This window comes from Nothobranchius furzeri, chromosome 17, assembly GCF_043380555.1.
Source record: "Nothobranchius furzeri strain GRZ-AD chromosome 17, NfurGRZ-RIMD1, whole genome shotgun sequence".
In the NCBI taxonomy this organism is placed as follows: Eukaryota; Metazoa; Chordata; class Actinopteri; order Cyprinodontiformes; family Nothobranchiidae; genus Nothobranchius; species Nothobranchius furzeri.
Window position 1 is genome coordinate 21,769,558 of NC_091757.1, and position 25,438 is coordinate 21,794,995.

Here is a 25,438-nt window from a genome sequence, read left to right on the forward strand (position 1 = left end):
TGGGTCTGATGCTCATTAATTATACAGAATTTTAGGCTTTTAATACACTTAAACAGAAGAGTGAGAAAAACATTCACCCCCCTCAGAGTTGTCATGAGTGTAAACTAGATCATTTAAACCAAAAACATGTTCTGGTACCAGGCTGTAAACATGTTTATTTCTGCTGTGAAATTGGTATTTTTAACATGGGAGTCAATGAGGATTTGCTCGCTTCTGACACCAGCCCCTAGTGGATGAGGGTGGAACTGCAATTTGTGGTACTTCCGGGATTTACTCAATTTTAGAGCGGCATTGTGGGGGCTTGTTTTGGACGTACCCTGAGGAGGCAGCTCGCTGCCTGAGGTCACATGATCCATTTATCCCCATCACTTTCATTTTTTAAATAATGAATAATCGTTTGTTAAATGTCCATTCATTTCAATTAATATTTAGTCCAACCAAGCTGAGCAGAATGCCCCAGTAACATGAACAATGCAATTAATTAGGAACATTTCACCTGCTGTGGCGCTACTTTAGTCAAAGTTTTAAATCAGGAACCATTTCTCCACATGAAATAACCAGAAGTCTTCCAGACTCTGAAAGATAGAAGGGTTTCCACTTTCCACTCAACGCCGCGCTGTAGTGCACGATGTCGAATGCGTCACAGACGCTCTCCAAACCCCTCCTCAGCGCGCCGCTTGCACGTGCACTGTCAGTAGCGAGAGGCGGAGGAGGTGAGAAAAGGCTCAGATGCGCTGATGGAGATCTTTTCTTGATTGTTACCTCTGCGATGTTCTCTGTGCGTAACTTGTAAAATAGTCGTCAATAACAAACAAATAAATAAATGAACAAATTGCCTCCTGTAAAAAACAACTGTAACGGCTCAGCCCATCGCTGATGGTCGATTCATTCGTCCCATCGCCCAACCCTAGTGTGAGTTTGCATCTACTTGGGATGGGATTGAGGGTGGGAGGAGGGAGTTACAAAGGGGATCTTAGGATAGAGTTGACTTTATTGTAATTGCTCATGGCAATTAAATTACAGATGGTCCGCCATCAACAGTGCACAAGACAATAAATGACAATAAATGTGAAAACCATAAAGGACTAAAAACAATTTAAAAACATTTAGCAACACAAGAAAGTACAACCGGTGATTCAGATCTGCTAAAACAATAATTTAAAAGGATTTAAAACAGATGAGTCCACATTACTGATGGGGATGTGGGGGGTTGAATGGTGCTGTTGTGTTGAATCTTCTGATGGCCCAAGGGAAGAAGCTGTTGGAAAGTCTGGTGGTGTGTGATTTAACTGACCTGAAGCGGCGCCCTGAGGGCAACAGTTCAAACGGGCAGTGGGCCGGGTGGGTGGGGTCACGGAGGATAGCAGCGGTTCTCTTCAGGCAGCGGGTTCTGGAGATGGCCTCCAGGGATGGCAGGGTGCAGCCAATAATCCTCTGGGCGGTGTTTATTGTCCTCATCTTGTATGTGAATCTGTGTGGGAGGGGTGGGAAACCGACTGCTGTCTGGTTGTTTTTAATATTGTAAAGCGCCTTGAGCTGCACTTGTATGAAAAGCACTTCATAAATAAATTTGATTGATTGAATAATTGGTGGGTTGAAATGCCCTTACTGGCTGCTAAAACATGAAATGCCATCATACAAATAATGCAGCCTTGCTTGATCTTGACAAGTATCAATTTACAAAAATAAGTATATAAATGGCTTATAACACCACATACTTGTCATAACTTTAAACTTCAACACTTTTGTTTTACAAAAAACCCGGTGGGTCGCCCATGGGCTTCTCCACCACCATGCTTAGCAAGTTTTATGATTAGGAATATTTCTTTAGATCCAGGATGTTTTATTTGTGTTTCCTTTACTTTTTTATCTGTGTGTGTGTGTGTGTGTGTGTGTGTGTGTGTGTGTGTGTGTGAGTGTGAGTGAGTGAGTGAGTGAGTGAGTGTGTGTGTGTGTGAGTCTGTCCTCTGCTTTTTAGCGCTCGTAGTGCTGAAATAGGAACCACAATTTGTTTACTGCACTTAGCAGAGAAGAGACAAAAGGTCCAGCTTGATCTTTCATTTCTTCACAACCGATGTTTAACAAAATTGTTTTTTCTCATTTCAGCTCCTAAACCTGCATATACACAGGGAGTGACATCTTACACCCAAACCCAGCAGACTCGACAGGTGACGGTGATAAAACCAGCTGCTCCCAGTCCCGCTTCATCCACCTTCTCCATCTTCCCAGTGACCTCTACAGTCCAGCCTGTGGCTGCAGCAGCCTCTGTTGTCCCATCTTACTCCCAGAGCCCAACGTACAGCACCAATGCTGTCACCTACTCTGGTGAGACTACAGCAAAGATAAAATCCTAGAAAACTGCTACATTTTAGGGATACAATGGTACCAGATTTCTACAAACCAGGTACAAATACTTATACATTACCCAGACAAAAAAAAAAAGTTGCCATCTGGATTTAACTAAGCAACAAATTATTTAATCCCATCTGGTTCAGTGAGTTGCTTCCCATTTCTTAAACAATAATGTGGAAAGACACATGTCTTACCATAACAAAGATGTCCAAAGCATTTAAAAAAAAACTGGTCTGATGAGTCCAGATGGACCCTGGTCTAGAGTGACTGTGCATCAGGGTAAGAAGAGAGGCAGATGAATTGATGCACTCATCATGCCTAGTGCCTACTGAACAAGCCTGTGGGGGCAGTGCTATGATCTGGGCTTGCTGCAGGTGGCCAGGTCTAGGTTCTGTAACAGGATGTGCTCCAAGATTGAGGTCCGCTGACTACCTGAATATCCTGAATGACCAGGTTATTCCATCTTCTCTGATGGCATGGCCGTATTCCAAGATGGCAATGCCAGGATTCATCAGGCTCAGATAGTGAGAGAGTAGCTCACAAAAATAAACAATCAATGATAAACAAGAGTCTGGTTCTAGACCTGCAGAAAGAGAAAAACAACACACAACAATACAACAAGAGCAATCTATCACTGCATCAACCTGATGAGGAAATCTAAAATCAACATTGTTTTACTGAACAATCACATGATAATAACTCAAAGTGCATTTAGTGCCAACCACAGCCTTAAGAAATGTGTTGAAAATACCCAAATCCATACTTACGAGAGCAGCATGTGAGCACCTGTGTGCGTACCTGCGCTTGTATATGTAAGGTTTCTCTATAGGAGCGTCCAATAGAGAGCGGGAAGGGACACAGATCTGCCCCCAAAGATGTGTAGGAGATGGAAGGAGCTCAAAGTCCCAGAGATCCAGGAACTATCCCAGAGCGCTGGGACTCCAGGGAAACTGCAACCAGAAAAGCCCCTGCCCCCCTCGAGAGGCACAGAGGATTGCCCCGGTGGGCCACAACCAGCAGCCGACAGAGTCCCAGGAGATATCGGCGGCAAGCCCACAGGCCCGCCCGCGGCCTCCCACCCCCAGTCGGCCAAGCCCGGAACTCAACGACCCAGGACCCAGGGGCAACCAGCCCCTCCGGGGACCGAGCAGAGCCCAGGGACACAGTCCCACCAGGCAGCCACCGGGATCGATCTGGCAGAGGCCAAAAATCTTAAACCCCCCAACCTGGGAGCCGGGAACACTCAGGCAGACCAAGGCGTTACGCTCCACACCAGGTGTGGCAGGGGGATGGCAGGCAAAGATGTATAGTAGCACAAGAAGTCCCAAGAGAGGGGAGGAGTCCACGACCCCGCCTGACATGTACAGTCAGACACCCTTCCTCATGCTCACACATACACATACAACCAAAGACTTACAGAAATGAACGCTAGACACCCACTCACACTCCCCATACACCCAGTTCACTCTGGTTCCGGTACTGCTGCACAAGGGGTACAACCATCACCGGTTCCCAGCATTAGGGTTCTGCAGTAGCTTCTGATAGAAAACAGACGTTGAAACTCTAGGATTAGAAAAGCCTGACAGATCTACGTCACCCTGTCACTCAGCATTCATGGACTCATGGGCGTCGCACCCGTGGGGGATGTGGGGGATTCAACAGCCACACTTGTCCAGCCGTTTTGCTCACCTCCACACCAGTCTGGTTTCTCGCACTCACTCTGTTTGCCTCATCTCCTTCTTCACCTCCCTCTTCTGTTTCTCCTTGAAACCCGACAGCCGATGTCGGGTTTCAAGGAGAAACAGGAGAGACGTATTGAGACGGGAACGAGCGCTATTCAGCCAAAGTTTCATAATCAAAGAACATTTTTCCAAGTGACACATCTCTCAGAGAGACCGGGCTTCCAGACCTCTTCAGTGGGAGGAAATCTTACCGCATCACCGTGGTTCTGCGCTGTGCTCCCCTCTAGATCTTCAGCTCACTGTCCACCGTGTGCGCTCTGAGCCGCGCTGAGCACATGTCCAGTATAAAGCTCTGACGTTCTGATGGGAATCTTTTCTTGATTTATTTAGTTACCTCCGCGATGTGCGTAACGATTAAAATATCAGCTCATCTGTATCAGTGTGCGTCGGGGTAATTCTTTCAAAACTACCAACATCCTTGAGTTTATCCGTCAAACAGTCTAATGGAAATATCTGTAACCTGCCATTTAACGGTTTTGCCTTCTTGTGAAGATTGTTGCAAAGAGAAACAACTAAACTTGGTTAACCCCAGAGCCACGCGCACTGCGCTGTACTGACTGTAAATGAGGGGAAACGATTTAATCGGATCCGTTTCTTTTCAACATGGTTTAATGTAAAGTTTCATTCAGTACAAACTTTAGTTACACCAATCTAACGAGACAGAGCCTGGATTTGTATTCTGAACAGTTTAAACATGTTTAAAACGGAGACGTGCGTGACGCGTCTAAAATTTGCACCTGCTCCGCTATTATGGAAATTTAACTAACAAGATGAATAACATGAACTTATTTTAGGCACAGACAACATCCCCCACACTTTTGAAAAGCTTGCAACGCGCCTGAAAGGACTCACCCATCTTGACTCACGACGGGGAAGGACATTGTTGGTTTAGCGACTAGGAAACTGCAGAGAACGTCTCGGATAGTAGAAGCTAACCATTAGCGTCAGTAACTCCACCACACAGCAGAACTCCTCCGGGCTTGTGTTGTGGAGATAAAACATCACTGTTGCAAGTCAGTGGTAGTCGTGTTAGTGACGTCCAAATATCAGGAAAAAAGACTCCAAAGCCTGCCCTCTGAAGCTCAGATGGGGTGTGGTTCACTTCTAAGTTTTGAAAATGGGTCACTGGTTATGTTTTCCCCCGAAGAACGACTTACAAGGCATTCATTCCTACTAAAGACCACTGCACACGTATTGATCAAAAGAGTTTTCAGCTGTTTTAAAAGTTTAAAATTGTAATTACTCGCATTTTAAAATGAATTTCTCTCAGCAGAATCTCTGAAAAGGAGCAATAGATGTCAAAACCTTTACAGACCGCAATCATGCACTTTAATAATAGTTTGTGATGCTTGTGATTTATATATGTTAATCTAAATGTGAAATCAATTCATGTAAAATAATTGTGGTAATCGTGAAAACGTGATTACCGTTCAGATCGTACCACCAACATGTATAATCTTTGCAGCTCTACGGGATGGGCATCTCCCGTGGGGGCCTATGTAGGGTAAACACTGGGTGTGTACCTCCAGAAAGTTTGATTTAATTATTATTAATTACTATTACTGCTGGGGTAACAGTGGCACAGTTAATTGTCCCTGCCATAGCCAAAGGGCTGCAAGTTCATGTCCCACTCAGTCTTAGTGGTGTCCTTGGTCAAGACACGCCCCCGCCTTGCCTTCTGGTGGTGGTAAACGAGATGGGTGGTGCCTGTGTATGGTCTCTGCTGGTGGGTCTCAGGGCAGCTTTGGCTACGACGTAGCTCATCACCAGTATGAATGGGTGAATGATGGATTGTGTTGTGAAGGCGCCTTGGGGGGTTGTATAACCCTAGGAAGGCGCTATACAATTACAGGCCACTTACCATCCTGTTTTCTGTTGCATCAAAGACACCAGACAATGACCCGCACTTGTATAGCACCTTTCAGAGTCAGAGGACCCCAAAGCGCTTTACACTACAGTGGATCATTCATCCATTCACACACTCATGGTGAGAGTTAAGGTAAGGCTTTGGTATGCTGCTGTTTTGAGCCCGTTTTTGGCTTGTTTTGCAGGACCCTCATACTCTGGATATGAAGCAGCCGTCTATTCAGCAGCTTCCAACTACTACCAGCAGCAGCAGCAGAAACAAGCAGTGGCAGCAGCAGCAGCTACAGCGGCCTGGTCAGGAAACACATTCACTAAGAAATCCACCTTCCAGAATAAGCAGCTTCGACCCAAGCAGCCACCAAAACCCCCTCAGATACACTACTGTGATGTCTGCAAGATCAGCTGTGCTGGCCCCCAGGTGAGCTCAGTTCAACACACACACACACGCACACGCACACACACACAGTTCTAGTGAAGTCCCTGTGTGTCTGCTGGTCATATCATACATACCATTTTATTTAAGCGCTTTCAGCACAGCCATGCAGCTGACCTAAATGCTGCACAACACAGAACAACCAGCTAAATGACTCCACTGGAAGTACAGGTAAGTGGAGCTAAAACCAGACAGGCAGTTCAACCACATAACACACACGTGTAGGCCATACGATGGAGAGGAGAAAACCTATAGGCCTAGTACTAAAAGCAGTTTTAAAAGGAAAGGACGCCATTAAAGACCTTCAAATACACACAAGTTCATTAAGCAATCAGTGGGAATGAGGTAAACGTGAAGACTTGGTTTAACCGCTAAAAGCCGGGAGAAAAAGTGTTTTCTGTCCACAGCAGCAGCCTAACGTGGAGGCGCCTTTCACCGCGGGACTTAGGAGCCACGAGGAGGAGCTGATCCTCAGACCTCAGGGCATGAGGAGGGTGCTAGTGGTGCTAAGAAGGGGCTTGGCCTTTCAGAGACAAAAACTAGTCCTAACTTATTCTGTTAGCGCCCTGCTGCTGCGTTCTGAACCAGCTGGAGTCTGGGCAGAGCGGCTTTGCTGATGCCACAAACGCCGGAGTTAAAATAGGATGTAATGAAGGCGTGGACCAGGGATTCTAGATGATGTTTACTCAGATTAGGATTGAGTTTTGGAAACGCGCCTGAGGTGGTGAAAACAGGAGTTCACTGTGCTGTTAAGCTTTAAGGCCGTGTCCAGTTTCACTCCTAGGCTGGAAACAGTCGAGGTCATCACGTTTTCCCATTTAAAGGCCGTTTTTCTATTGCTGATAGCAATTGATGGCTGATATCCAGCACCCTTCCATCACATGCTAAACTCTCACTAACCACACCTCTGAATGAGCAACATTTCTGAGCTTGAATCAGTTTTTGAACACTAAATTCAACCAACCCAAGAATCTCAGTTTTGTGAGCTCCTCGGATTAAAAATCAAACATTTAAGGTAAGAAATCTACAGTGTAATAATCTCAGAAGTGCCTAATCTCTCAGCCACGTTAGAAAGAAGGTTATACTGAAGCAGATGTCCTTCTCGCCGGCCGGGGGGTGGTCAACTTTTTCTCCTTTCAAAAAGTCTATGAAGGGATGTGGTTGCTGAGTCTGCTCCGAGCTAACGCTGCTGCACCGGCAGTTTGACACCAGCAGGCTAGAGTCGTTTAAAGAACCGAAGCCAGTAAACAGGAGCGACCCAGAAGTTGGTTCTTGTACCCCTAAGGAGCTCCATCATTTTGTTTTATTCTAATATAAACCAAGTTTACATTTTCAGTTTGAGAGCAGGATTTCACATCTTTGCTCTCAAAACTTGTCATGGTTGCACTAAAAATGTCTGCTCTCTTTAAAAAAACTGTTTCCCCTCAAATCTGCTTCAGTGCTCAGATTTTAGGGTTCTTGCACAGATGATTTCTTCACGTGTGAAAACGTTTTCTCTGCACAGATCAAAAGCTCCCTGAAGTCTGACCCCTGTGCTCGCGGATTTTTTCTGCTCCGTCTAAATCTTGCTGCCATCATCTCCTAGCTGTTAAATAAACACTATTCATTTATGCTACGCTATCATATTTTATATAAAATACACAGGCACAAATGGTTTAATTTTCAGTTTTCCTGGTCCCGCAGCGCTCCTCCGTGAGAGCGGGGGTGGGGGGGTTTGCACACGTTCCGCTGCTGCTTCTCACCAGTATCAGCTGATGGAGGGCTCTAGTTTTGTTGCGCCGTTCGTGTCAGCGAACACGGTAGGGTCGGGGAGGGGGCGGGGCATGACACTTAGCCTGGCAGGTGGCCAAGTAAAGCCTGGCGGGCCACCAGGCTTATAAAATATTGGGGCAAACCCTGCTGTTCAAACATAAGGATGCCATTGGTATCCCTGGTACCAGGGCAGCCTAGGTTACAGGTCAATGATTGACTTTGTAGTTGTATCGTCTGACCTGAGACCGTATGTTTTGGATACTCAAGTAACGAGAGAAGCAGAGCTGTCAACTGATCACCACCTGGTGGTGAGCTGGATCAGATAGCAGGGCAAGATGCTGCGCAGACCTGGTAGACCCAATTGTATTGTGAGGGTCTGCTGGGAACCTATCCAGATGATCTTCAACTCCCACCTCTGGCAGAGCTTTGACCATGTCCTAAGAGCAGTGGGGGACATTGAATCTGAATGGGCCCTGTTCCGCTCTGCAATTGTTGAGGCGGCTGTTGCTAGCTGTGGTCGCAAGGTGACCGGTGCCAGTCGTGGCAGTAACGCCCGTACCCGCTGGTGGACACCAGAGGTTAGGGGAGCTGTCAAGCTGAAGGATGCCTACAGGGTGTGGCTGGTCTGTGGGTCTCCAGAGGCAACAGAGATACCGGACGGCCAAGCAAGGTGCAGCAGTGGCAGTTGCTGAGGCAAAATCTAGGGTGTGGGAGGAGTTTGGTGAGACCATGGAGAAAGACTGCCGATCGGCTCTAAAAAGGTGTTTGCAAACCATCTAGCGCCTCAGGGGAGGAAGGCAGCAACTTGCCCACACTGTTTACAGTGGGGATGGGGAGATGTTGACGTCCACTGGAGCTATAGTCTGGTGGTGGAAGGAATACTTTGAGGAGCTCCTCAATCCCACGGACACACATTCCAAGGAGGAACCAGAGCTGGGAGGCCTGGGGATGAACTGTCCAGTCTCTGGGGCAGAATTCTTGAGGTGGTCAAACAACTATGCAGCGGCATAGCCCCTTTGGTGGATGAGATCTGACCTAGGTATCTCAAAGCTTTGGATGTTGTAAGACTGTCTTGGTTGACATGTCTCTGCAACATTGCGTGGTCATCGGGGGCAGTTCCTGTGGAGTGGCAGACCTGGGTGGTGGTTCCAATTTTTAAAAAGGAGGACCAGAGGGTGTGTTCTGAATATAGGGGGATCACACTCCTCAACCTGCTGGGAAAGGTCTACTCCAAGATACTGAGAGGAGGGTCCGGTCAATAGTTGAACCTCAGATAGAGGAGGAACAATATGGTTTTTGTCCTGGCTGTGGAATTGTGGACCAACATTTTCCCCTTGCTAGGTGGATGGAGGGGTCATGGGTAGGGCTGCAACAACGAATCGATAAATTCGATGAAAATCGATTACTCAAAGCGTTGGCAACGAATTGCGTCATCGATTCGTTGTGTCGCACAACTCTTCCAAAAGCGCCCACCCTTCCCACCCGCCATTGCGCGCAGACCAGAGCAAGTCTGATCAGCGCGAGGGAGAGCCGCAGATCAGCGCGAGGGAGAGCCGGCAGATCAGGGCAAGGGAGAGCCGGCAGATCAGCGCGAGGGAGAGCCGCAGATCAGCGCGAGGGAGAGCCGGCAGACTTGCGCTGCTGCGAACCGGTTCCACATTGTTGCACAGCGATCCAGGCAGCTGCTTCCAGCGCACGGTCCATTCTCAAAGTGGCGCAACCAAAAAACTAATTAGCACACGATCGTTCATGTCCGCACATGTTCTCTAGTTTCTGTCTTATTTGTGCCTGAAGCTCGCTACTGTGGAGCTCATCACCTGTGCTGTGGTGATGTCACCTCACGCAGCATCGAAAACACGCTCTGCGCTTTTCGGTCAGGAGATCCCTTTGATCTGCTCAAAAGTAACTGATGAGGTGAAAAGGTAAGAATCCAGGCAACAGATTTTCTGGAGAGTTTAGAGGAGATGCAGGAAGATGAGAGACAGACAGGACAGGAAAATAGTTAAAAAAAAAACAAGAAAACAAAACAAAGTGTTGAAAAGTCAAATGTAGGTAGATTTATCTCCACTACACGTTTTTACCAGTAAAAAACAATAAGTTCTACACATGTCATATTTATACATCTGATACAATTCAGATCACCTTCAAAACTCAGTCACACACCCAGGGCCGTTTCAAGACATTTTGGGGGCCAAGGCAAAATGCCCCCCCCCCCCCAATAACAGGACTCCCCAGAAGCCTCTGTGTAATTCATGCCCTCTTCAGTAGTGTTAGTTATATGGTGTTTATAAAAGCCCCTCAGACATTACTGACATGTTCTAATATTATCAGATGAAAAACTAAATTATCAGACATGCTGTCTCATCTGCTGCTTTTATAAACTTGCAAAAAGTAACAAAACCATTTGAAAGCCACTATTTGTGGATTCTCTGAAAGTTTCCATGGAGTGTGTGACAACTTATTTTTTCATTGATCCTATCGTCTAATCTCACAGCTGAAACAAGCATCCTTAATAATCTGTGCACAGGAAGCTTACCGATGCTGTAGTAAAACAAAAGGTATAATAATTTATTATTAATAAAACCTTGTTGCAGCACTAAAGCAGAAAAATTAGATTTTGCATTAAATATGCAAAATATTTACATATGAGTTGTTTTAGAGCCCTTTAATTGGCAGAATCTGATATTAATTTAGTTCTTACAAAAAATGGGTCCCAGCATGGTTTGTGTGGCGTTGCCATAGTGTGACGTCATAGGCACAGATCACCTGTCCTCTTGTTTGGAAATGGAAATATGGTCACCCTACATTAAACAAACTGTCCACCCGGGCTTTTGCACTGCACAGAGACGCTTCGCTGCCTACGACTGAACGTCAGTTGAGAGTCAGTCTCATGCAGACTGACCAATGAAGAGAGGGCCTCAAGTTAAGACCCCCTCCTCATTGGTCAGTCCACACGAGGTGGGTCAAAGGTTACTCTGGGCGGGTTACGTGTTTTCAGGCATTCAAGTATTGAGTATATTTACTGCATATTACAGTAAAATATTCTGTATGTGACCACATTATGGTGATCCTTGGGTCGTGATGATGGAGCCCTTGAATATTGTTGCCCAGGGTACAACAAAGTGTTAATCTGGCCCTGGTTCCGCCGTCACATTCCCGCAGAAACTGGTTGATCACACCGGGGCCAGACTACTAGCATGTGGCTTTACAGCCACAATGTCCTCAGAAGCAAAAACGCTTTTCAAAGGGAGGGAGGAGTCCTAACTGTTGCTGCAGGCGTGTTGTGTGAGAGTGCAGTTATATACTGGTTAATATATTTTTGGGTTCAGTTGCTTTCATGTGGCCTAATGTGAGTCTATTTGGGATCATTGGAATGATCAGCAGCATTTCTTGATGTGACTTTATGGCAGTTGCCCAGGGCATCATCGCAAGGAGGATGGCATTCATTTACTTTTGTTTTATTTGGTATTTTTTCAGTCATTTTTGGAAATAGTGATCAATTTTGATTAATTCACAGCCTATGTTTAATTACATTTGAAATAAATGTCAACAGATGAGATCAAACAAAACAGATGAAAATTGCCCTTAAGCTGTTTAACTTGGACCAAGCATTTTAGGTCACAGATAGATGTAGCTTAGGGTCTCTGTCTATACACCTTATAAGACAATTTAGGTGATGGCATGTTGTTTTTCTGCTATTGAACTGTTTTCTAATAATGTTGTGTTAAATAAAGTGAAGGAAGGAGAGAAATAACGTTTCCCTAGCAGTTTTTAAAAATTTCCCCATGTAATCCGATTAATCGATTAATCGTGTCGAGACCCCATCCGATTAATCGATTATCCAAATAATCATTTGTTGCAGCCCTAGTCATGGGAGTTTGCCCAACCAATCCACGTGTGTTTTGTGGATTTGGAGAAGGCTTATGACTGTTTCCCCAGAGGCACCCTGTGGAGGGCACTCCAGGAGTATGGGGTGGAGGGTCTTTTGCTAAGGGCCATTCAGTCCCTGTACCAGAGGAGCGTGAGTTTGGTCCGCATAGCCGGCAGTAAGTCGGACCTGTTCCCAGTGAGGCTTGGACTCCGCCAGGGCTGCCCTTTGTCACCCGTCCTGTTCATAACGTTTATGAACAGGATTTCTAGGCGCAGCCGTGGTGTTGAGGGTGTGGAGTTTGGTGGTAGGAGAATCTCATCTCTCCTTTATGCAGATGATGTGGTCCTCCTGGCTTCATCGTGCTCTGACCTACAGCTCTTGCTGGGGAGGTTTGCAGCCAAGCATGAGGTGGCTGGCATGAGGATCAGCACCTCCAAGTCTGAGACCATGGTTCTCAACCGGAAAAGGGTGGCTTGCCAACTGCAGGTCGGGAGAGAGGTCCTACCTCAAGTGGAGGTCTTTGAGTATCTCTGGGTTTTGTTCACAAGTGGGGAAAGGAGTGAGCGGGAGATTGACAGGCGGATTGTTGCAGGGTCTGCAGTGATGCAGACGTTAAGCTGGTCTGTTGTGGTGAAGAAGGAGCTGAGCCAGAAAGCCAGGCTCTCAATTTACCAGTCGATCTACCTCCCAGTCCTCACCTACGGTCATGAGCTTTGGGTAATCTATTTTTCACTTAAACCCACCGACTCCACTAAGCCTCTGTTTGATTGTCTCCATGATGTGAAGGAATGGTTGGCAGAAAACTTCCTCCGTCCAAAGGACTCTAAAACAGTGATCATTATTTTAGCTCCGACACTGCTAGAGCGACCCAATCACCTGACCTCCACTCTCTCTCTCCTCATATGACATCCTTAGCTTCAAACCTGGGAGTAAAAATGGACCCGGTTATGAAGATGGACGCTCAGGTCAACAGCACTATCAAGTCCTGTTTCTACCACCTTAGGCGAATTTCTAAATTAAAGTCCATCCTGAGTGTCCGTCTTCTAGAGTCAGTGATTCACGCCTTCATCACATCGCGGCTAGACTACTCCAACTCCTGTTTATACAGCATCAGCAAAGCTGCGTTGTCCAAACTTCATCTCATCCCGACTTCAGCAGCACGGTTTCTGACTGGAGCTGACTGAAGACAGCACACCACACCCATTCTGAAAACACTGCATTGGTTGCCCGTTCAGTTCAGGATCAACTTCAAAGTCCTACTACTTGCATTCAAATGCTTGAACAGTCAGGCCCCTCCCTATCTAAGCGACCTCCTCCATTTCTACCACCCCTCTCGTGCGCTTAGGTCTGCAGATAAACTCCTCGACACCGTCCCTAAGGTGCGTTTGAGGACTCGCGGGAAACGAGCTTTTTGTATCTGTGCCCGAGACGATACGAAAAAGATTTCAAAAACGATAAAAAATGTGTTTAAAAGGACATTAAAAAATGTAAGAAAATGGAGAGAGAAATCAATAGGAAAGAGGGAAATCAATGGATTCCGGGAAAGGCGGAGAATAAGGACAGGGTGGTGATGAAGGTCACGCCAAAGCCTGAACAGGTGAGTTTAAAGGAGACCACTGAGTCCTCTGATCTCAGGCTCAGGGGGAGAGAGGTCCAGAGTCTGGGGGCCACAGCAGCAAATGATCTGTCACCTTTGACCTTTAGCCTGGTGCTGCACAACCAGTAGGCTTTGATCGCTGGACCTCAGGGACCTGCTGGGGGTGTAGGGACTAAGAAGATCACCAATGTAAGATGGTGCTTGTCCATGTAAGGCCCTATAGACCAGAACCAGGATCTTGAAATGAACCCTGAAGTTGACTGGCAGCCAGTGAAGCTGGAGGAGAAGCGGGGTGATGTGGGTGTGTTTGGAGGACTTGGTCAGAAGCCGAGCACAGGCGTTCTGAACCACCTGTAGACGGTTCAGGGAGGTTCTGCTCAGACACGTGAAAAGAGAGTTACAGTAGTCTAAGCGTGAGGAGATGAAGGTGTGGAGAACTGTCTCAAGTTCAGAGCGGGACAGAATGTGAGATAGATGTAGGAGACTATTTTCATGTGCTGCCTGCATGACAAACTCAGAGTGACTGATTATAATCAGAAATAATTATTTAAAAAATACTGTATGAGTGTTCCACACCCTCAAATCTCTACACTGGTTACCAGTAAACTACAGAACCCATTTCAAAGTACTACTGCTAGTTTTTAAGTCACTCAACAGCATGAATCCAAAATATATGTTGGATCTCTTTGCAGTATCTACACCCAGCAGGTGCTCCTTAGGAAGTAGTCAGCTGGTAGAACCCGGGTCAGAACCAAACAGGGTGAGGCTGCTTTTAGCTACTGTGCTGCACACACATAGAATCAGCTTCCTTTTGACGTGCCCCATCTCTAGTGACTTTTAACTCAGGATTGGAAACCTTCATGTAATCATCAGCCTTTGAATGGTTGTTTCTTATACTGCACCTTCTGCGCTGTAACTGCTCAGTCTTTAACTTTACTTTTCTACTTTAAATCAATTTATATTTGTGTATTTAGGATTTGATATCCAAATCTACTGTTTTTCATATTTTTTCTTGCACCTGAAAGCGCACCGAGTTGCCTCTGTTTGTTAAATGTGCTACATAAATAAGACTGCCTCTCCTTGCCTAGATTATTCTGGGTTATCAGAGTTTTACTCTTACACGTGGCCAATTGCAACCTTTTGCATTAATGTTTGTCTCTGTATGAACATTCATCAGACTTACAAGGAGCACCTGGAAGGCCAGAAGCACAAGAAGAAAGAAGCTGCCCTCAAAGTTTCTCAGAGCAGCACCAGCAGCAGTGGAAGCGGAAGTGTGTTGGCCCGCAACACTCAGAACCAACTTCGCTGTGAACTTTGTGATGTTTCCTGCACAGGTGCTGATGCGTATGCCGCCCACATCCGAGGAGCTAAGCACCAAAAGGTATTAGTCTGACCGGAGGTTCACCTCCTTCTTTGTTTTAGTCATTCGTTTTAGTTAATTAATTACCAATACTAATAATTAATAATAATAATTACCAATTTAATTATTTTAATTGCCCCTAGGGGATAAAGTCTTTCGGATTTAGGTCTGTAGTCACTGTGGTGTTCACATGTTACAAAGTAAATGGAGTAAAGCTTTAAGTTTCCTCACCACACATCTAGCTTAAGAGGTACACGGTCTAACTGCTGGCTAAGAGGATTGACCCCACTTGGGCCCCCAGTAGTGTGCCAGGTTGCACACGTTAATGGCTGATTGGACTCGGGACACAAGCTGAGGTCTGATCGACCTACAGCTTGCCACCTCTGAGGAGGGTGTGTAGTGTTTTAAAGGCTGAAACACCCCATGATCCAGAGGAACACTACTGAGGATGCGTCCCAGAAAAATGTTCCTGCAGTTCTACCATCCACTGTTAACTAGACCAAGCACTCGTATGTTCTTGCACAAGGAAATGCCATCTGATCCTGTGTTTTCTGGAATCTAAAGTAATTTATCAGTCAAATCCAAGCAGCTTTGGGTTTTAATGTGATATGATGCAGTCTCTCACAGGGGAGGCTGTCTATGCACGCTACACACAACTAAACTAAAACCATACTGCGGATCCCTTAATTAAAGTACACACACTCACAGAGGGCTAAAATAAGAGGAAAAAGTCACATTGTTGACAGGTTTGTTCATCAATGACAGATATTTGACTAGTAATGGCTGACTGTGATTCTGAAGAGTAATATTCACCTCTGATAAAGATATATCACTCACCCAGCAAGAAAGTCATGCTGCAGCCTCATGCAGCAGCTGCATGAGAGTAAACAAGTTGCACAAACATGATCTGAAGCTTATTTCATCTTGTGCAGGACATGGTGGTTGTAGACCGGACGGTAAAAACATTACTGATGGTGACAGACGTAGTGCCAATGTAAACAAATCTTTAAAGAGCCATGAAAAAGGGCAGACACGGCAGATGTGAAACTGAAAGTTAAAGTATGTCACAATTAGGGGTGGGACTCCATTAAAAAAATTAATCTAATTAATTAAAGGCTTTGTAATTAATTCTAATTAATCACATTTTAATCGTTAATGAAAATGTGCCTTCAAAGCAAATTTTAAATGAAAAATGAGGCAGAGAATCAAACATTAGACATGGTTATCATCACTGTAAACTAAAGCTTTTCATTTGTAAAAAAGATGAAATTGCATTTTAATTATTCACGTGTGACTGTGTGATATGAAACAGGGTTCCTGAGCCTTTATATTGTCTCTCAGTCTAGTTGAATTACTGAAATAAATGGACCTTGCACCAGATTCTAACTTTTCCAGTTTCACTTGTTTGTATAATTGGGTGCTTTTATTAGCATTTCTACTCATAATGCAGTAAAAACATAAATAAATAAAAATCCTTAAAAATGACAGTAGAACAGGCACAAACATGATCTAGGACTTACATGTACTAACTTTTAACACCAGAGCAGGTGTGGCATGCTGTGAGAATGATCAGGAACACTAACTGGTTCCAGTTGGATGACTGGAGGATGATGGGAAGATAAAAGATCATGATGAGGAATTAAGCCTAATTTACACTTCTCCATTTGCGTTAGAACGGATGCACGCAGCGCTGTTATCCGTCCTTGCAAGCCTGCTGGAGAGCCCTCGCAAGGATGGATGGAGTCGAGCTCTCTTTTCTAAACATCCGTCTGTAGAGACGGAGAATGCAAGCGTGTGATTGGTCAGGACGCAGCTGTCGTCTACAGCGCCGCCATTGCGCCCTCCAAAACATAAAGAGCTGAGGATATCTGGCGGCAGACACAAAGCAGCTTGAAGAATACCTCATGGAAAAACTCTAAAGTTAGGAATGTTTTATTCCCCCGTGACTGCAGGAGTGTAAAGACACGCAGCAAGCGTTTTATTCGTGGATGGAAATGACGGGAAACGTGGGTTTAGAGGTGGCGAGCGCATGAAGAGGTGGAGGAGAAGGAAGGACAAATTTCTCCGTGTTAAAAAGTCTCTTCTACAAAAACACAATATAAACACACTATCTTGGACCAGATACATGACAGGATACCACAGAACAGCGCTACGCCCTCTGCTGTCCTGGAGGGGAACTGCTTTGCAACACTCCCCAGGAGACGCAACTGTCCAAAGGTTAAACATCTCCATCCGTGCAAGTGTGTCTCGCTCATGGAGCTGATGGAAACGTATAAATTAGGCTTTAATCTGATTCCTGAGCGGTGAACAGGTGAGCGTACCTTCCTGACATGGGATGTCCCGCTGTCACGTCAAGAAGAGGATGGCTGCAGACCCTCAGATTCACGCCTGCAGCAGCAGATCTGGTGTGATCTCCAGCCTGAACACAACTTTCTCGTTCCTCGCTGCTCCTGATGCTCTCAAACATCCTCCCCTAACTTCCGATCAGCTGATGACAGCTTCAACACGTCAAGCTGCCGAATGATAGTAACACACGTGATGTTTACACAGTCTCTCGTCTCAGAGACGTATAATACACCGACAGAGAGATTTTAGAGTGTTTGTTACTTTAAGACCCGTTGAGGTGTGAGGACACGGAGCACCTTCCCAGCTGCAGCAGGTGTCTCTCGTTACTTTCATAAACTCCTGTTCTGTCTGGAGCTTTCAGCGCTGCACTCACGCTACATAAATGTTCAAATATAGCTGACCTCCACTTTTTTAAAGTTCCTGGTGCGGCCCGGCAGCAGCAGCAGAGACCATCTCTGAACAATGTCCGTGACGTGGACTTCCGTTTTCTGGAAGTTTTAATCATTTATTTTTTACAAGTTAAGAGACGAGGCTGACGTGTTTCCCAAATACTCAGTCCAAGCAGGCCATTTCTTCCCGTTTTAGTAGCCGTTAGCAGAGCACCATGTTGTGCGTCAGTGATATTTGGTCTACGAGGAAATCATGCAATGACAAAGGTTCCGCCTTGCTTGAAATGCAAGCTGTGATTAAATGCATGAATTTTTTTTACGTGTAATGATTTTTATAATTAATTATAATTAGTGCATTAAAGTCCCACCCCAGTCACAATCAATGTGAATATTCCACATGTTCCAGCCATCTGGTCTACATAAGGATCTTTCCTTGCATCAAATGATCTTTACATACAAGAGAAGGTCGACCCTGAATAAGCCCGAAAAACCTGACAAATATGACTGTAAAGCATTTTTACTGAGTGAGGCCATTATAAATATCAAAAGATAGAACATAAACAACAAAATATTGAAAACAATAAATTAAAAGGAACTTAATTAATGCATATATATATATATTAAAAACATATTTAAAACAACAAAAATTTCAAAATAACGTACAAATAAAAAGTACGTCTGTATAAATTATGCATTCCAACATGACAGCCTGATGATGTCAAAATATACTAATGAGATGAGTGAATGTGTTCCCAACATAACCTTTGGATCCTACTGAAGATATTTCTCATGTACCTTCATCTCTAAACATTTTCAAGCTACAGCCTTTTGAAATAGTCGTGCCAGAGTTGAATATTTAACCCACTTTGACTGCTGGTGGTACCATTTAGCAGCAGCCTCGCCTCTGTCAGCGCGCCCCGGGGCAGCTATGGCCACATCGTAGCTCATCACCACCAGAGTGTTGTAATGAATCAATAGAGGGTAAATTGGATAAAATAAATTGCTTAAGAGCTATTTACTGTTATTGTCATTACTTGTGACCCGTAGCTGTGATAATCTATTAATTATAGAATATCACCTGCTTGGTCTTTAAGATGATTAGGCAGAAGATTCTAAGATTCTTTGTTTATTCAGGGACTGTAAACACTTTGTTTAGGATTCAAGAACCAGTCAGGTTTGCAAACAAATAATAATTCATTTTACAAACAATTTAAGACTTGACAAACGGTTTAAACTATTATTTACTGTGAGTGGATGCGAACTAAGAGATGGGTGTCTGGATCTAGGTGTGAATATAGTATTTCAGAGTCAAAGCCTCTGCTTCTCAGAGAGAGGTGAGTTCTGGATAATAAAAGAATTTGGTTTGCAAGTAAGCTACAAGCTGTTATTTATCACACTGCATACAGACGCTATCTCACTGTGTTCTACGTGCCCAAGTGGAGGCGTGCTTGTGGATCCGAAATGTCAGGGGGGGTTGGAGACCCTGGGTACAGAAGTCTGTAGACTAGCTCCTAGTACAACCAGGTCAGTCAAGGATCACTTCCAGGTAACACAGGTGGACTGGATGGAACCAAGCGTCTCAAAACAACTGAAGGAGTGTCGCAAAGTCAGCTTTGTTCTGCAGAAAAAATATCTTGTCCTCATCTTTGCAGGTGCAAAAGCTTAAGGTTTTGACTTTGTCAAAATCCTTCTGGTGAAAGAGGCTCGCTCAGACGGCCGTTCTGAGCTTCTCTCTCTCTCTCTCTCTGTCTGACTTGCTGAGACTGAGAGTGAAGCTCTTTTTAAGGCCTGGTGTTATCTCAGAAGTTGCCAAGCATCTCAGAACACAGTCTCCGATTCTAAACTCTGAAATGTGCGACAAGGTTACTTATGTGTCATGTCTTTATCTTAAGCCTGGTTTATGCTTCTCCGTCAGCTCCGCAAGGGACAGACACGCACAGATTGACGGAAGCGTTTTGCTTTCATACTTCTCCGTCTCCTGGAGAGTGTTGCAAAGCAATTGCCCGGCAGGACAACAGAGGGCGTAGCGCTGTTCTGTGGTATCCTGTCATGTATCGGTCCAAGATCGTGTGTTTATATTGTGTTTTTTGTGTATATAAGAGACTTTTAACACGGACATATTTGTCTCTCATTCTCCCACCGTTTCATGCGCTCCCCACCTCTAAACCCACGTTTCCTGTCATTTCCGTCCACAAATAAAACGCTTGCTGCGCATCTTTTCACTCCTCCAGTCACGGGAGGATGAAACTTTCATATTTTTAGAGTTTTTTCGCGAGATATTCTTCAAGCTTCTCCGTGTCCGCCGCTAGTTATCCTCGGCTCTCTCTGCAATGGCGGCACTGTAAACAACAGTGGCATCCTGACCAATCACAAGCTTGCGTAATCCGTCTCGTTCGACGGATGTTTAAAAAAGTGGGCTCGACTCCGTACGTACTTGCGTGCCTGCCGGAGCCCTACGCAAGGACGGATAATGGCGCTGCGTGTCTCCGCACTGACGCAGACGGAGAAGCATAAATCAGGCTTAAGCCTTACTCTGTCTGCAAGTGTGATGACCTAATCCAGTAAACATACAGTACTTAGTATCACTGAAACAGATTCATGAAACATTTCATCATTTATAATTATACATGGCAATGTTTAGTTATTATTAATTATAAAATCTTAGTTATGATATCTTCATTTCTTCAATGATTATTTTGAATTATAAAATGATTACTCCAAAAAATAAAAATCCCAACCCAATCCTCACCTATGGTCATGAGCTTTGGGTAATGACCGAAAGAACGAGATTGCGGATACAAGCGGCCAAAATGAGTTTCCTCCGTAGGGTGGCCGGGCTCAGCCGTAGAGACAGGGTATCCGCGGGTCCTTAAAAAGTCTTAAATTTGCTTTTCCAAATTTAAGGCCTTGAAAATCCTTAAAAATGACAAATAATCCTTAAATCCAGTTTCCAAAGGTCTTAAATTATCAAAGACCCAATAAACAAGATTATTTTATTTCTATAAAAATTTTCGTGAATTTCTAGTTAGTGTTCAGCATTTTTTGTGTACGATGTTGCCGTAAGCGGAACCGTACACATTCAGTTGGTTGTGAAAAGGGGCTGTTTTTAGATGAGCACATTAGCTGGTTAAGCTAGTGGGAGCTTGCGCCATGGGGAAGTGCAAGTTTAATGGTAACTGGATGGTTAATCCCCAAATTATAGCTTAAATTTAATTTTAAAAATAGCTTAAATTTGGTCAAAGTGGCCTTAAAAAAGGTCTTAAAAGTCTTAAATTTGGCTCCCTTAAACCTGCAGATACCCTGCTTAGAGATAGGGTGAGGAGCTCGGACATTCGGGAGGGACTCGGAGTAGAACCGCTGCTCCTCCGGATCGAAAGGAGTCAGTTGAGGTGGTTTGGGCCTCTGGTCGGGATGCCTCCTGGACGCCTCCCTGGGGAGGTGTTCCGGGCATGTCCTGCCGGCAGGAGGCCCCCGGGTCGACCCAGGACACGTTGGAGAGGTTACATCTCCAATCTGGTCCGGGAACGCCTTGGGGTCCTGCCGGAGGAGCTGGTGGAGGTGGCCGGGGAGAGGACGGTCTGGAGCTCCCTAGTTGGGATGCTGCCCCCGCGACCCGGACCCGGATAAGCGGAGGAAGACGACGACGGCGAAAATGATTACTTTTAATTATGAAATCTTCTTTTCTTCCGGGAATAAAAGTTTATCTAACGGAGTTCTGTGCAGAACCTTGGGGACAAGAATGCTTCTGTCATCTTTCATTATCTGATGAAGCTTCAGTTCAGCTGATTAAAGAGCCTGCGTGCAGACATTCCATCTCCTGTCAGGGTAAAATACAGCAGAACATGAGTAGCCAGGGTTATTTGCTCTGGCCGTGCAAATGAACTGTGGGATCTCAAAATCTGTCCCTTTGGTGACGTTACACTGTGAATGTGTGTGTATTGTAAAGCGCCTTGGGGGGTTTCTAGGACCAGAAGTTGCTATATCAAGTACAGATAATTTTTTCATCCTTCCTCCAGGTTGTAAAGCTCCATACCAAACTGGGAAAGCCCATTCCTTCAACTGAGCCCAGCATGTCCACTCAGACCTCTATCACAGCTGCTCCCAGCAAGACCACCATGGCTACCCTGAGCAGCTCCAGCACCACCAGCTCCATGTGTCTCTCTGCCACCTCCTCTCCCACCACCAGTCCCAGCGCCTCCTACCTGAAACCAGTTAATATTGTCAGCGGCAGCATGGCTGCAGTAAAGAACTTGGTGTCTAGTAACCTCTCTGCTGTCGGCTCTGCCTCTGCAGGCAAGAAAATCAACACACCCAAGATAAATTTTGTTGGTGAGTAAAGACGTGTGAGGAAGTACAGATTCCTGCAGATGAGCCGAATGTTGGCAAGGACTCCTGACGCCGTTTCATCTTAGTTCTGGTTTTAAATAAGATGGACCATTGGTGCCAGGTTGTATCTAACGGGGTCAGCAGTGTGCAAAACAAAAGGTGTTATTCACACAGTGCTCTGATTTGTTTAAACCAGGGGTGCCAAATATACGGTCCGCGGGCCGGATCCGGCCCGCACACAGGTTAAGTCCGGCCCGCGAGATGGTTGTATAAACTTTATTTTCATACTTTACAATGTAGAGTGAAAATAAACTCTAATTTTTCAGTAAAAAACCCGCTGTTCCCAATACGTTCACTAGATGGTGTAATAGGCATCGTGTTAAACAAGCAAGCCGTTAATCCTCAGCCAGGGCAAGTACGTCAACCAAGTGCAACAGGTGTTCTGACGAGCTACTTCGTTTTGCCCCGATATCTAATCCGGCGTCTACAGTTTGTGCTTCAGCCCAAGATGTCTCTGTCAAAAAGGAGAAAAGTGGACACAGAGTGCAGGTCGTTCCGAGACAAATGGACATCCCCCTGTTTTTTCATGGAAGTGAACGGAAAAGCTGTGTGTTTGGTGTGTTCACAGCACGTTGCAGCGCTGAAAGAATATAACCTTCGTCGCTATTATGTGAGTCTTCATGCCGAAAAATATGACTAATTTGAAGGACAGCGGAGAAGAGAGAAGGTGAATGAACCGCTGGCCGGACTGAAGAAACAGCAGTCTGCGTTCACTCACAGCTCTCATCACTCAGTGATGCTGCAGGGAACGCTAGCTGCCTGATTGCTAATGGAATTGCAGTGACTTAAAAACCGCTTAGTGAGGGGGAATTTGTAAAAACGTGCGTGATGAAGGCAGCGGAGAGTGTGTGCCCTGAAAAGCGCCACGCTTTTGCAGATATCAGCCTGACCAGAAACACAATTTCAGACAGGATTTGTGATATTTCAGCGGATTTGGACTGCCAATTGAAGGAAAAAGTAAAGTCCTTTATTGCTTTTTCAGTTGCTATTGATGAAAGCACGGACATTACAGATGTTGCTCAACTGGCGATTTCCATCTGCGGAGTTGATGACACGTTGACCGTCATCGAGGAGTTTGTCGAGCTGGTGCCCATGACGGATACAACAGCAGCAGCTGACATTTTCACCGCACTCGTTGGAGCACTGGACAGGGTCGGAGTGCAATGGTCCCGCGTTGTAAGCCTCGCTACAGATGGTGCGCCCTCAATGACTGGGAGAAAAGCAGGTTTTAATTTACTGGTCTGGCCCCCTTGGAACTAGATTTTCCTCATTGTGGCCCCTGAGCTAAAATGAGTTTGACACCCCTGGTTTAAACCATTGTGGTGATTTAGAATACACTTTAGTTTTTAGATTGTTTGATACTGTTATTTTTCCTCTCAGGTGGGAATAAATTGCATACTACTGGGAAGATGGAGGAGACGAGAGTGGAGGTCAAAGTAGACAGCTGTAAGCCTTCAGTGCTGTCGTTGGCTTCTCAAGACTCCAAAACTGATGTCTCTGAGTCTTTGTCCACATCAGCTCTGATTTCACTGCAGAGTGATGTCCAACCTGTTGGACATGATTATGTTGAAGAAGTACGTCTCTGATATTATCTGACATATGAGATCCACCCTACGCGTTCAGGTATGCTACTCATCACTGTTTTCATGCACACACGTTCTTTTCCAGGTTCGGAACGATGAAGGCAAAGTCATCCGTTTTCATTGCAAGTTGTGTGAATGCAGTTTCAACGATCCCAACGCTAAAGAGATGCACCTGAAAGGGCGGAGGCACCGCCTGCAGTACAAGGTTAGGACTGACTCCGTATCCTCATATCTTCATTCCAGTGCATGGGGATTTTTCAGCCTTATTTGGTAAAATATAACAATTATTTTACACAATCAAAGTTAAAGTCCCATTAGTTGTCACACACACACAGGTGTGTGTGCGAAATTTGTTCTCCGCATTTGACCCATCCCCTGGGGGAGCGGTGAGCTGCAGACACAGCCGCGCTCGGGAACTATTTGGTGGTTTAACCCCCCAATCCAACCCCTTAATGCTGAGTGTCAAGCAGGGAGGCATTGGGTCCCATTTTTTTTTAAGTCTTTGGTATGACCCGACCAGGAATCGAACCCTGATATGCCAGTCTCAGGGCGGACACTCTACCACTAGGCCACTGAGAAAGGGTATATATGTAAACATATCAACATATGATGACCAGAGCTGGAGCAACCAGTGACTTTGCCCCCTAGCCAATCAGCGGCCAGATTCACGATGCCGGCCCCACTCAGCCTTGCAGGTACCCCAACGGAGCAGGGACTAAAAATAGGGTAGATGGAAAATACCGAACCGTGTCTTTATAAATCACACTCTACCTAGAAAGGTTCTCAGGTCTTTCTGAGTCTCATCCCACCCTCAACACGCCCACTTTCTGCTTGTTCTGTGTGACACGAAGCTCTACAAGAGATAACGCTGCAGGAATCCATAATTGTATCTTCTCAGCAGCAGCACTGCAGGTGCTCTCCATGTCCAACACGTGCGTAAGCCAGGTCCTTAGTCAACTTAAAGTTTCGCACATTTTTCCGCTACGTTTTCTTTTATAAATCCCAAAGTTTGCCTGGAAAGTTGCTTACGCAGTTTTCCGACCCCGTTTTGTGCGTAAGCCAGCCTGATAGATGAGGCCCCTGGTCTTTTGCTGACCTGTGGAGATTATCCACAACTAAGGTCTACAGAAAGCAGCTAAGGGTAGAAAAGACTTGGGGCCTCATTTATAAAGTCAGGCAGGATGGCTCACTGGCTGCTTCAAGGGTCACCAGTACAGGGTTTCCCCCAGAGAATGAGTTAAGCCTGGTGGGCCGCCAGGCTTGCAAAGCGCTAGGGGAAACCTTGTCAGTAGTTTGCGAGCGACGTGTCAGAGACCCCTGCTAAGAAAGCTCCTCTCCGTTCCAGAGAATGACTGTTTGAGGTGTCGAGTTTCTGAGATGACCGCCATAATTATGTTGGGTCTGTCTTATTGCTTTTATAGAAAAAGGTCAACCCTGACCTGCAGGTAGAGGTCAAACCCAGCATCAGAGCTAGAAAGATTCAAGAAGAGAAGATGAGGAAGCAGATGCAGAAAGAAGAATACTGGAGAAGAAGAGAAGAGGAGGAGCGTTGGAGAATGGAAATGAGGTAAAGCTAAGGAGACCTAAGGCCCGTTTCACAAATCACCGCAGAAGTAACACAAGAGACCATAAAGAAATGGCTGTCACAAGATCACAGGAGGCTTTTAGATGACCACTCTCCTGATCAGAGGCCTCAGCTGGAGATCTCCTTCAGAATGGGATGAAACACGATGAGCCGTCGCTTTCCGCCACAGCCTTCCA

At 45.5% G+C, this 25,438-nt stretch overlaps 1 protein-coding gene across 2 annotated transcripts in view; it reads left to right on the top strand.

Annotated features, from left to right (window-relative positions):
* The window catches only part of zfr (zinc finger RNA binding protein), a 127,921-nt gene that overhangs the window by 71,528 nt on the left and 30,955 nt on the right, over positions 1–25,438 (top strand). For both annotated transcript variants that reach the window (XR_011517048.1, XM_054738181.2), the window contains exons 5-11: positions 2,107–2,325; positions 6,146–6,378; positions 14,791–14,994; positions 21,725–22,037; positions 23,475–23,668; positions 23,763–23,882; positions 25,099–25,244. Coding sequence is in view for 1 of the 2 variants with exons in the window: in XM_054738181.2 (XP_054594156.1) it covers positions 2,107–2,325; positions 6,146–6,378; positions 14,791–14,994; positions 21,725–22,037; positions 23,475–23,668; positions 23,763–23,882; positions 25,099–25,244 (1,429 nt within the window). In the remaining variant the exon portion in view is untranslated. The remainder of the gene's footprint in view (positions 1–2,106; positions 2,326–6,145; positions 6,379–14,790; positions 14,995–21,724; positions 22,038–23,474; positions 23,669–23,762; positions 23,883–25,098; positions 25,245–25,438) is intronic.